We start from the raw sequence: 14,453 nt of genomic DNA, 5'->3' as shown, positions 1-14,453 counted from the left end.
TTGCCTTAGACCCAAAAAGTCGACGGCGTGCGTCAGGCACAGAAGGCTGATCACCTACTAGACTATTCGATTAACAAATGATCATGAAACAGATACAGAAATCTGAGGCCCATACCTAAAAAAGTTGTAGCGCCATTGATTTGTTTACTTTATTTTATTAAAATTAGCAGCGATTACGATATATACGATTTTGTAGGACGTTGTGTCCTCGAAAACCATGCGGTGCGTGGTCCTCGAAATTAGCATTTGTTCTTTACTTTAAATACACCAATTAACGTGCCACGCCAAATAAAATTACGTATTACAAGTAAAAATCACGGAAACTCAGTACATAGTTGGTAGTTTTCAGGCTATTAGGCTCCTCAGGGTCCTTTAAGAAAAGAGCGTACCGATTCTTAACATTCCAGCAACGCACTCGCGAACCCTCTGGCATTGAGTGTGTTCATGGGCGGTATCATTTAACATCAGATGAGCGCCCTGCCCGTTTATTTATATTATATCCCGAATTATTATTATTTATAGCCCGAAATTAATATTGACAAATAATTTAACTATAATTTAAAACATTTAATTCTCTTAACCGAAACTTAAATAAATATTATACGAGTTTTTCACATACTTTGGATTCGGTTTCATTTTGTAATTATATTATTTTAAAACATACGTTGTGTTTTTAAGTTCATTTTATAAATCCTATACGAATATATCTTATTAGGGCCTTTACAAACTGGTATCAACTCCATAGGCAGCTTTTCCAGCTTCATGAATTTAAAGTGGCTGAATACATTGCGTTTAACTAATGCTTTTTATTACACCATTAATGTCAAAAACATTCGCTATTGTAAACACTGGTTAGATTTATTGAGCGAGTATTATAATGCGGCTTACTTGTTGATGGTAAATACAAATAAATAAACTAAAGAGTTGTGGTTGTTTCTAGTAATATCTTACGGTTGCTGACATGATCAATAGTTGTATTAAAATGCAATTTAAACTGCGTAATTTGAAGATTGTCCCCAATAGTCCTGTTAAGCGACTATGTCTTGTATTGATCATTAAATGTATTAACGTTTTTTAAACATAATAAAAAACATTGAAGTGACGAGTGGATCTCTCGTCTTTTGCATTGATTTAATAAGACAAATCTAACCTATCCCTGACCGAGGCGAGATTACCCGCCCATCGGAATATCTCGTCCAACAAATAAGAACTTAAAAGCTCCAATTACAACAGAACTTAGGAGGCTTTTAGCATCTGTATCGACCCCAGTGGGGTCTGGGAGATACGTCCTCCAATTGTTTAAAAAAAGATCATACTCATCTGTCCTGCTGGGCTGTGATGACCGTAGGCTAACGGGTCGGACATCACAGATATTATAAGAATGAAGCTTCATATAATTACAAATACATATCTCTGGATAAGAAAAATAATATAGCTATACACAACAGAAATTGATTTCATTAAATTTTACAAAAAGCGGTCTGTTGGTTCTATACCGTAGATATACTTTGGTACAGTTACATTTTTCTATGATCCAATGATTCAAGACTATAAAAGATTAGACACTAAAGATAAGACAGCCATACTTAGTAATGAGGTCTAAAATTAGTCCTAATTAATTGTCAATTCAACACATCAACACTCCGAAGTGTTCGCAAAGTGTTTGTTTAACACAATTACTGTATCGCACCTGTGATCTATATATAGAGGGCTCGCTCCGCTGTCCATCACACGCTGAATCTGTTTCATATTAATGTACATACTAGGTAAATATATGAGTTTCTTTTCATCAAAAACTTCCACTGAAATTTATTTTATATATATTTATAACATCTTACTTTATCTTATTATCCAGTCAGACACCACTTAAACTACTGCTGTATTATTCAAATAATATAAAATATATGTAAATCTACGTAGGGTGAATCGGAAAATAGGCAACACATTTTATTGGTTATTTTCCGTAATATATGTAGTTACGGTTTTGTATTACCAAAACAATATTTTTAGGTACAAAGGACTTGGAAGTGCTTTTTTAAGTTATCTATTTAATTATATTTTAATAGAGAATATACGTAATAACGTATCCTTAATTAAGCTCTTACTAATCTAACTCCTAATAATTATAAAAGTCTAATTTAAAAGATAACATACACATTTTTTAACAAAATTTCTCACAAAATAAAAACGCCTTTGTTTAAGTTACTCTAAGATCTTCGTAAATCACCAAAAATCGAACATAAAGTATCTTAGGGACATGACATCAATACGAATTTAATTAATCCAAAACCGAATTAATTGAGCTAAGCTTTAATTTATCGCCCACACATCCCCTCTTTTCTAATCATGCGGAGCCTAATTCGCTAAATATTAGCCAAAATAGCGCGAAAATTGTTTTGTGCGCGTGCGCTCGCGTTGAGTTAAGAGAACGTCAGTCGGTGTTCGCTCTCCCGTCGACAGGGCACGTTACAGCGTGATTTTTGGTACTGGACGAAATATCGAAAAATTGATTTGCACGCTCGTCGATTTGTCAAATGGATGTGTAATCCGTGATGATTAGGGCTAGGGGAGGGCAGTGATGTCGCGGCAATGCGGCCCGTCGTTGTCGCCACCTGCTTGTTGCTGCTTGCGCCCATCACCGACTCTTGGTGGTAAGTAGTTCATAATAAATACGATAAACGCTTTAATAAAATTGTAATAAATATTTTCAGTTATTCATGTACGCTTCTTTTAGGTTAGATATGGTTAAATCTTATTTAATGAAACTTGATAAGACTTTGAAAATAGGTAGTTAATGTGTACAAAGATAAATAGGAAGCAGTTTTAGTATTTATTTATTTGGTATTCTCATATTGACATTGTAAAGTACATTTACGATTTAGTTTATTTCGACCATTTTAAAAGCTTTCACGGCTCCTTGACTGTGTGGGGATTGAATTGAATTTAATAAATATAACTAGCTACCCATGTTTAATATTATTAATCTTAAATTTAATATATATTAAAAAGCTTGATGGGAAACGCTTCCACCGCTTATTGCTAACGATCAAAAGTATTATTTGTTGGTTATAAAACATACGTATTATGTTAGATTTGACGATGTCTCAAAAGCCTATTCACAATTGTGATGGAAATATATTAGTCAATGATTTGTTATAAAATTTTACAGTGAATAATTTTTTTAATAACTTCTTTTTAAAGTTCTATCAAAAATAATAAAAATCTTCAAGGCTTCGTTATTTCCAATTAAAGTGAAAAATTGCATCATAGTTAAGTAAAAGTTAGTGACTCACATGGGAAAACCTTAAGTTTACATGCCACCGGAAATTCTGAAGCCGAAAGCATGAGTTATCTTGAGAATAATGAGCGCGTAAAATGTTAAAAGTATGTATAATGGTTAGACGGGGAAAATCATAGAGTTGGATTTGACAGTTAGCGTGGGATTTGATAAATGACGTCATTCTTGTACTTCACATTCGCATATATCAAAGAATATTCTGTAATTCATAATAAATAGGTTATATTGGTACAGTCCCCAACGATTCATAAAACCTTATGCTAAATGCATCTTTTTAATTAAACTACTCTTTCATCTTTTTCTGTAAAATTGTATTCGCGCTGTTCTGAAAAGAGACAAAAAAGTACTTTAGTTAAATATGTTTTGGATTATGAATTTACTTTCATCGTTAATGGGAGCTATAGCTTAAAATTTACAGTGCCCCATGATTTATAACACCTTAATCATTCTAATACATTATTTTAACTAATGTACTTAGGTAATTAGTACATAGGTACTTTAGTTATAAGTAACTGTTAAAAGCAAGTACCAAAAGATGATTTCGATTATAAATTAACTCTCATAACAAATGGGATACATAGTTTTGAATTGACAGTGTCTCACGATTCATAAAACCTTAATCATTCTAATACATTCTTTTAACTAATGTATTTAGGTAATTAGTACATAGGTACTTTAGTTATAAGTAACTGTTAAAAGCAAGTACCAAAAGATTATTTTGATTATAAATTAACTCGCATAACAAATGGGATGTATAGTTTTGAATTGACAGTGTCCCACGATTCATAAAACCTTAATCATTCTAATACATTTTTTTAACTAATGTACTTAGGTACTTAGTACATAGGTACTTTAGTTATAAGTAACTGTTAAAAGCAAGTACCAAAAGATGATTTCGATTATAAATTAACTCTCATAAGAAATGGGATATATAGTTTTAAATTGACAGTGTCTCACGATTCATAAAACCTTAACCATTCTTATGGATTCTTTTAAATAAAGTATTCTTCCTGTAAATTGTATTTACGCAGCACAAGAGAACTAAAAGTACTTTAGTTACATTTACTTTATAAAAGTAAGTACCACAAGATGATGTAGATTGTGTAATATTTTGTATGAGTTTATTAATAATAGGCTATTTCGTTCTTTAAAATACATATTTTAGAGGTTTGTGGGCACTTTACACAAAAGTGCCAAGGAGTATTCTTCTAAAACCTGAATATTTATACTTTAGTCAGCTTTCCTTCACTCTTCCGACTATGCTACATACAAATTTAAAAATTACGCTCAAAATTATAATATTTGGGTGTAGTTGAGTCGCCTACGGGACGTTTAATACAGTTTATATGGACTGTACGTGCAGCTTTTAAGCGTACATAGATCGCGTATACTAATAAGGCAAGATAACTTTTTCATGGTTTTCATTTCAAATTAAAAAAAAAATTTAATTAAACTATACGGCCACGTTAGTAAGGTCTGAGCCTCTATTAAAAATGTTTTCTTCTAGTTACCATATTCCAACCATAAATGCAGTTGCTTCAATAAGGCCTTTCTAGCATTTGAGATACTGAAATTATGCCAAACAGAAGGCAAATTATTACCTATTAAGACGTAAATTATAAAAACATGTTTGGTATACATTAATAATAATATATTGTTTTTAAGCAGTCACTTTTTTTTACTTTGCCCACGTATTGCAATACCATGCATAGTAAATTCAGAGAAATAAAATAACGTTTGTCTACGGGCAGGTTTGAGAAAAAGCTTTTCCCGCGGCATCCAAAAGTTTTATGTTCTAGCACAACCTGCATAACACCGGAACAGAAGTCCATAAAGGGTTTTCCCTCTTACGGCATATTAGTAATATTATTACCATTCAATGTATCTTGGTACGTCTGAAGTGATTGCTTTGTAAATGATACATGTTAATAATGTTATTTTAATGTACGGATTTATTTAAAGCTTAAATGTCAGGAGTTAATGTAACAATCAGTGGACGTAATGTAGGTTTGTGTGTCACAATTAATTGTAATTGTTTATGGTCTTGTAATATTATAACGGTTGGAAATATATATTTAGTTACTATTAAAACCTTCAACATATGTATAATTAAAGATTAATTAATTACATTAAATAATAATTGCAGCTAAGACCTTAAGCAGCGTGTGCCGTATGCACTCTATGTCCTAAGTGTTTTATGAAGTCCCTAATTCTTAAATATTTTTTTTTAGAAATACCATATAAAAATACAGACCTTTAGAAATGATTATGTTTAGTCGTTAATTGTAAGGTAAGTAGTGCAACTGTTTTCTGTGTATATTAACGAAAAATAATTGTTTCAACATTGAATCAGGAAAATAAAATATGAATTGCTTGATTATGTCTGGAGACGATGGTTTTTCTTTTCAAATTGAACTTCCGGGATTTTAATCAAAGCGGATATTTTCACATTACATACGCCACGAAGGCTCGTATAGAAATCTAAAATATTAGTCAATAAAGAATATTTAGATGTTACATCAAACTCGAAAAAATATTGAAGTGAAACCTCAAATCGCTCGCAGGCGGTTCCCATATTTTACGATCAGTAGAAGAAAATACCGCTATTTCGATTCGAAGTAACATTGTCTTTTATTGTTTGATTTAATATTTCAAGTCAACACAGGATTGGCTGCATTTAATAAATTATATCAACGATCTGATTTATATCATCGTAAAATCATTTTATGATACCCTTTTTAATATTGTAACGGAAAATGAACTTTATCAGCTGTTAATAGAGTAGGATATATTTTACTCATAATTTCTAAGTTAGACGTAGGCAATTTTGATGCCTACTCTTGTATGGTAAGATAAAAGCCTAGTAAAGGTAATGCTTAAGTCTATGATTCTAATCGTGTAAAAAAGCGAATAAGCTTATGGTATCCCATCGGCCCCACAGACGTTGTCATGTACACTGTAACACAAAATATCTGGATTCACTAGAACACACATTAAATTTCACTAAAATTTATTTTTTGTAATTCCTCAACGAATTTTAATATAAGAATTAAATAAAAAGTAAAATAACAATAAAACATATCACAGAATATTCCGGTTCGTTATTGTTCTATGAAGAACAATGTTTTTTTTTTTTATATAACGGGAGACAAACATAGGGCCCTCGCTCTCTTTCTAATGATGTCAAAAATATGTCTATAGGTTTTTTTATCTTATAATAAAAAAAATATAACACAATGCTTACGGCTAAGGTAATAATTACCGTAGCAAGCAGAGAGTAAAGATTATTTTTAACCTTTTCAATCGATAAATCTGTAATACATCGCATAAATCACTTTATTGAATATAAAGTCATATCGAACCACCATGAAGGTTTTAATTTGCAATTAATCACAACGAGTACAAATTAGCCGATTCCAGCGATTAAAAATTGAGGCTTAGGGCAGGAAAGTTATTAAAATTATTTACACTTATTTATGGTTCAGAAATGTTCATGTGTGAGAAATTGTTTATGTGTGTCTAAATGATTTTTGAAATTAGTAAATTTACTTGTACAATTTTTGGCTATACTGACGAATATCCAATAAGCAACATGCAGCTACAGGGCTCAAGTACGACCTCATATGGAATATATGTCTCATCTCTCGGCCGGTGCTTCCAAAAACCAGCTTCTTTCTTAGCCAAATTTAGCGAAGGGGTTGTAGAATTTTCAACCTCCAACGTATTACTGATTGATCGGTTTGATTCTCCCTTTCTTCTCAGAGACATTTCGTCTCTATGCATATTCTACAAAGGAGATCAAAGATACAAAGGATTCTACTATGGAGAATGTTCTGAAGAGTTGTTTTGGTTGATCCTCGTCCCATCACCGTACAAGCCGTATTAACTCAAAATTGCAACCGCATCACATTGATAGCTGAAAGTCTTTCACGATCCGCTTCACAAGACATTTTCTTTTGCGAATTATCAAACTGTGGAAACGCCTCTTGGTGGGGGTGTTCCCTGAAAGATACAACCTCCAATAGCTTAAAAAAGGAGTATACTTCTCCCTCAAAGGCCAGCGACGCACCCACTAAAACTGACTGTGCTTTATGAACTTCCCGTAGGCTTGTTTGCCCCCTTTCCTATAAAAAATACCATCTAGTTTGACAGTTTATATGATTATTGTGGTATGTGTGGTATGTCCTCGTATGTTGCTATCCTGAACTACCCATCCAAGCTCTACCTGCAGTCAGGATTCTTGGGTGGATTGATAAATATTTGTTTAGTATATTGGAGACTTGAAGAAAAAGAGCAGTGTCGCCTAGTGGCTTCAGCGTGCGACTCTCATCGTAGGTGAGATCCCCGGCCCTGCACCAATAGACATTCTATGTGCGCATTTAACATTCGCTCGAACGGAGAATGAAAACATCGTCAGGAATTGAATTGAATTGCCTATTAGATTAACAAATTTATACTATATTATTCGTAGATGTTTCCATTAAAGTGGTTAAAATTACAACCCATACAAACACATCCTGCATAGCAAAATAATCTGGTGATTTAACGCTAAACTTTTACTTTGACATTTCAACATCCGGCTAAAACGTACGTGCAATACATTTAATGTTGTCTACATCTAATGGTTATAAGATGTGTGATAAACAGGTCTCACGCCTCATATTACTTTATACATCATATTTATTGAACCGGTTCCGATAGAGATGTTATGCTTCGGAGACTATCATACTATCTTCATTATGTAATTGTGCTATTTTAGACTTCAAAACACTCATTGAAGTTCATAGTTCCTACTTCTACTTTTAGTTTTCGTTCCAAGTTTATCTCAAAATTTGATTACTTAAATTGTTATACTTGATTATAAAATGGTGAAGTGAGGTAGATCATTTTGAATCAATTACATTAATCAGATCCCCAATAAACGTTTTTGAAATAAAATTAAAAATTACAACTTAGTTATGTTATACTGTAGCATATTTCCAATAACAGCATAATTATAATTATCCGCTATACGAAAAGGTTGAATCGACCATATCGCCCACTCTACTGCTAAAGTTAATATCGATTATCGAATTAATTATATTTTTATTTTAATACGTCTACCTGTAATATCAGATGGGCTATTAAGATATTGTTGAACTTAAATTAAATGACTTTATATTCTTAATACATTAACTTGGACAGAGATAGCAAAGCGTTTTACGATTCCATAAAGATCTAAAAGTCTGAAATGTTTTGTCACCGTTTGTGACGGGGTACGTTTTTTAATATATGTTTTTAATTAATCAAAATTGAAAACTGATGTTTATTTAACGATTTTTTTTTTAATTTGGTGTTCTTAAAGTTAAGAATCGACTCAATAATTATACAGATCATTATTATCTAGATAGTAAGATTACTTTCGTGAATATTTTTTGTATTCGCTTTTACAGACATGACACATCAATTTGTTTCTGTATTAGCAATATTTGATTAATTTTCGTACCTCTTACGCACTTGCTATAGTCTATTTTTAACATTCCTGTAGTGTGTTTATTAAAAATACAAAAAGTAAAACATTATACATGCAATAAATTAAGATAACCTTATTATTTAATATAGTTACTACTCATGTCGAAATGTTAGGGCAAAATACTTGTATTTTTACTGATATGTTTAAATACAGAATGTGTAATATATATTATTTATTGCTCAATATTATGTATACTCTAAACCATAAAAAACAATCTATCCAATTAAGCATTATCTCCGCCTGTGGCCTATAAACAGGTACTAAAACATTTCAATTACTAAGTCTTTTAATATTAGTGTGGCAATAAAATCGGTGAATTGTGTTTATTAACATTTGTGGGATTGAAATGTGGCCTTTAGGAGTTTACGGCGCGATTACTGTATGTTTAGCGGTCTATCAAGTCAAGACATTGTGTAATTATCCAATAAAACTACTGATCGATTATTTCTGTTTCTGTACGACTTTATCTTAATTGACTGTATTAAACATATTGGGAAATTTTAATAACTTTTGATGTCGCAATGCTCTTTTATAGGACAACAAATATGTATATATATATAAATTTCTTAAAAATTTTTCTTTAAATGTATATAAATTTCTGACAAATGTAGATTTTTAACGTGCAAAGTGTTCCCAATAGTTCCTTTGTTAGTAAGGTGAAAGAGTTGAATTATTTCTTAAATTTGTTTAATCTTTCTAATTCACGGTGAACTAAATTAATATAAGTTTATGCATGTTTACTTCTTACTGTTGTAGGCGAGGGTGGATGGAATCCATGCACAGTAACTCGCTTTATCAGAATTTTTTATTTAATACTTTATATATAAAAATCGTATTCGTATTCGAGTTAGATCTATTAGTAACATTATTACTGGTCAATAACACATCTCACAAATCGATTATTATTCATTATGTCAATGTCCATTTTCATTTTTTTTATTACGAAAGTATGAGATCTAGAAAAAGATAGATATATCACGCTTGAGACGATTCATTCTTCATAAACATCTTCTGTTTTATAACCAATTATTCAATTGCCTACGACCAAAGGAAACTGTGACGAAGCAGATGAATAAAAATGCATCTACAAGCTTAAATTTGTATTTTATTTATTCCTTAGAATTAGAATCCGAATCCGATTAGATACTTAAGTATAGAAAGTACTTAAGTTTCTAATCGACACGTCTCCACGTATAGTTACCAAATAGCACACGTTCCAAATTTTGAATTTTGTATGTCCCCTTTAAAAAGAGCTTTTTGGACTAGTGCGATAATGAAAATAAGCAATTCAATTATCTTTGATAACACCAATTATTAAAGCTAGATAATCCGCTAATGCATCCTATTTCTATCGGCTATCGTCAATGCATCCTATCTACATTACTCTTCAGAAAAGTCGTGAGGAATTTTAGCATCCACTTACCAAGGCAGATTGCTCTTCATTCAGCCGGTGACAATGAATGACATGTTTGTGGACACCAGGATAGGCGCTAACCCGCGAGTCTCCATGATTAGCGACCACATGACGACTTAACTGTAAACATCATTACCATTACTGTAATACAAATATATAAGCTTTCGAACACAGTTTTAACCTCTATCACGAATACAAAAAGCTTAAAATCCGCTGTGAACGTTGTCTTCTGTCACATTGTGGTAAGTAAACGCTTTTAAAAGTTTAGGTGACGATGAGTTATGTTGTCACAAGTTTTTAGAACTCATATCATACACGTTCATATTGTTTGTTAAATCATTTAAAATCGGTCGCTCGCTCGCGTGTTGTTGCTTGTGAAATAGTTTCACTCAAGATATGTCACTTTTGTGGACTGAGTTTGTCTTAAGTTTTAGAACTTTAAATACGTTAAAAGCTTAAAAAAGGTAGGATATTTATTATTTCTTTCAAAATCAAGTGAATATATAACATATATTAAACTCCTCTTGATTGTTTTGAAGTACAGGCAATTGAAGTCTTTTAGACGCCGTTAATGAAATCAAGCAAGTAAATTTTAAGTATTTTACTAGCTCTATTAGATTTGTTCTCGTCTACTAACGTAAAGCATATATTTTTATGCGACAAAAAAGGATATCTAAATATTTGTAGCGCCGAGGTCGTCCCAATACTGCCTTTCGATAATTGGTGAAGCTACGCACAATGAAGTTCTCTGTATGTTGAATTTGTAAAGTCAAAGATTATACAGATACTCCATACCGAGGCTCGTGTTAGCCTCATCTTCTGGTATGAACCTATAAACAGAAATCTTTTTGATGTATTGGCAAGATATATTAATATATATATTAATATAAAAAATAACATAGATTGGGCTTTTGAAAGGATTTCTACAACCATAGGGTATAAGGCAGCATGGTCATGCAGAACGGATGGGAAGCGTTTTAACAAATAAGATCTACAAAGCAACCGTGGCTGATAAAATCGGGTTGGGTAGAACTTGTCATTCATAACTGGACCAAATCCAGGTGATCATGCATGCATGGTGAATGTCATGAAAGTGGATGTAGCGAGAGAGGTATGTCAGAACCGTATCAAGTAGAGATCCTTGTTTCACTATCTCTTCGTACCTTTCAGTGGAACACACGCGTCATGCAAGTTGTAGCTTAAATATACTCTTAATTTTTTTAGATTAAAAACTACTTTGTAAAAGATTGTTTGAATTAAGTTCGTTTTCACTTTTTATTAATTAATTATTTTGTTTCTTCATCAGTATTAAGATCCTTTAGTGTTTATGAAATACTTGAACTACTATGAAACCTACTATGAAAGGTATTGCATTGGTTAATCTATGATGCTCCGTATCACAACGACAGCGTTTAGCGTGCGGCCGCTAAGCGGCGTTCAAATATGCGCGGGCGGCCCGCGCTGTGTGCGACAGGGCATCGCACTGACGGTGCTAAATGGACTAGTTTCTCATTGAAGGTTTTGTGGGACAGTTTTAATAGAAATAGTGCATTTTAAAGTAAATCTAAAAATGTTTCTTGAGAACTTCTTCGATAAAGCAAAAGCATAAGATAAAAAGTTTTGTGTCGATAATTAAACTGATTACGGTGATTTCTTAATTTTTGTAACAGGTGATATCAACTTGTAATATGTACTATGAATGAAACTAACAAGATTAGATTTTTTTTTGAATGTTATACAATTCTACACTAGTGTTGGCCTAGTGGCTTCAGCGTGCGACTCTCATCCCTTAGGTCGTAGGTCGATCCCCGGCTGTGCACCAATGGATTCCTTTCTATATGCGCATTTAACATTTGCTCCAACGGCGAAGGAAAACATCGTGAGGAAACCGGCTTGCCTTCGATCCAAAAAGTCGACGGCGTGCGTCAGGCACAGAAGGCTGATTACCTACTTGCCTATTCGATTAACATATGATCATGAAACAGATACAGAAATCTGAGGCCCATACCTAAAAAGGTTGTAGCGCCATTCATTTATCTTATTTAATTTATACAATTCTACACGTTACTATTAGTAATTAGTTATGAAACCTGTTATTAATATTTATTTGTTCTGTTTCACTTTTAAATTTTGTGTAACAAAAATCAAATGCTATCAAATTACTTCCTTGCCTAAATAGGCAGGTCGCTCTTTTGTTGTATTCATGAAAACAAATATATGTATTAAATTAATGTAATGTAAAGTGATGTTTGAAAAACAATTGTTTCTATTTATAAAGAGCGTGTCCTGATTTAATACGTAGTACATAAATTGCGGATAATTAGTGACTGTAAATACATTCGTAACGATCAACCGAATTGTGCCAAGCGAATGCCAAACTATCTTTTTGTTACCCTAGGTCGTCACAATGGTCACGCTTATTTACATACAAATTTATTACAATGCCTCAGCGTCATGCCTGTTACATGTTTTTTAACTATAACGGACTAATATACGTTACTTCAGTGCCGTGCTCCTGGTTACGACGACCCCATGTAAAAAAACTGATAGCTAACGTAAACAATTATTATATGTGGATGTACTTTTCGTCGTTTAACGTCACCCTAAAATGCTAAGTCTAGTTTCTTAAATCTTTCTGAATCCCATAATTCACTTGGAACAAAAGAAGCCGGTTTCCTCACGATGTTTTCCTTCACCGTTCGAGCTAATGTTAAATGCGCACATAGAAAGAAAATCCATTGGTGCACAGCCGGGGATCGAACCTACGACCTCAGGGGTGAGAGTCGTACGCTGAAGCCACTAGGCCAACACTGCTGTATAACAATAAATAAACAATGCCCAATAAATAAACACTATTGTTAGGTATTTTCGACTATCGTAGTAATTAGAAAATCCTATGAAAGTGGTTTTGCAATTGCTTATTAAAAGTGTAAAGCTTTATATAGAGCGTGTAATCTGCTTTAAGTTCTCCCGTCCGTCATTACACTTCCTCTGCCGGTTAGCCGACTTTCACACCAGATGGTGCTTTGAAGAATAATTAATTGACATACAACTTATCACAGTTAATTTATTCGTCTGGATAGACACAGGTTTGTCACTGAGTTGGCAGCTCCCCATTCGATTTTATACCAATGAAAAATGAACCATATTTAATCGAATTAAAGTTCGATTTACATCAGCAATGATCTGATTACATTTTCTTAGTACAGTGAAACGCTCCTGTCACTAAGATACACTTAAATTGAAGCCAAAATAAACCGAAAATAGTGACGTATTTCGTAACTGTACACTTGCGTCGATATTTGTTAATATTCTAGCTAAAATTTGTTAGTGAGTCATTTATGGCAAATGTGCTAAAATATATTCCAAATAAAATTTATTGATGTCACACCCGCCTAAGCATTTTCTTTGTTAAATCTTTATTGAAATGTTAATGTATTTCATAGATTTAGGATGCTTTCACATATGTTATTAGTGTGTTAAATTTGTATGCAACTCTCACTTAAAACTAGGATAAAAGTAGTTGACGAATATTTAAATGATCCTAATCCTTGGGATTCATTTGCTCCAGTTCCAACAATTTGTATGGCTCAAAACTTAGCGATTAAAAGAGTGGCGGAAAGTTTTTTGCCAGTTCTTCTTGCTCGCTCTACGACCTTGACTTGCGAACTGGTAGTAAATGTAAATTTACAATTAATTTAACTTCTTTTCTGACGTTCATAAGTATACTTGTTTACGTATAGGAATAAAAAAACAAAACAAAAACAGTGTATTATATTGTTATAGATCAATTAATTTTTAGTTTTTATTTTCTGATAAAAACTTCATACACAGAACACAAAATAAAGCAAACGTTATTTATTATAATAAATAATTTTCTTCTTCAGAAGGAAATTCATGTTTTTGTGAGATGTGTTTGATGCCTGGGTTGTGTTATGTTATCAGACCGCCACAACTTCTTATCGCCAGATCGTCTTAAAATGTAGTGTACATTTATGCTCAATAAATAATTATATGCGTCAGAGTTTGGGATATTAACAAAATAATTATATTAAGGAAGCAACAGGGGTATGTTTATGTGTTTGTGTAAAATACTAATATAATACTATCTTATTCTAAATGCCGTTTGGAACTACAATCTTTGGAACTCAATTTTTATTCAACGGAACTTTATCGTAGACATAGGTGAAAGGTTGAAGATCTTGCTATAACCATATTGAGAATTCTCA

At 32.5% G+C, this 14,453-nt stretch overlaps 1 protein-coding gene across 2 annotated transcripts in view; it reads left to right on the top strand.

The window, feature by feature from the left end:
• Window positions 1-2,446: 2,446 nt before the first annotated feature.
• LOC123708790 (protein Wnt-6) overlaps window positions 2,447-14,453 on the top strand; it is a 32,641-nt gene continuing 20,634 nt past the window's right edge. For both annotated transcript variants that reach the window (XM_045659677.1, XM_045659681.1), the window contains exon 1: window positions 2,447-2,651. In XM_045659677.1, coding sequence (XP_045515633.1) covers window positions 2,590-2,651 — 62 coding nt within the window. In that variant the 5' untranslated portion in view covers window positions 2,447-2,589. The remainder of the gene's footprint in view (window positions 2,652-14,453) is intronic.

This window comes from Pieris brassicae, chromosome 4 (genome assembly GCF_905147105.1).
Source record: "Pieris brassicae chromosome 4, ilPieBrab1.1, whole genome shotgun sequence".
NCBI lineage: Eukaryota > Metazoa > Arthropoda > Insecta > Lepidoptera > Pieridae > Pieris > Pieris brassicae.
This window is presented reverse-complemented; position numbering and strand designations above follow the sequence as displayed.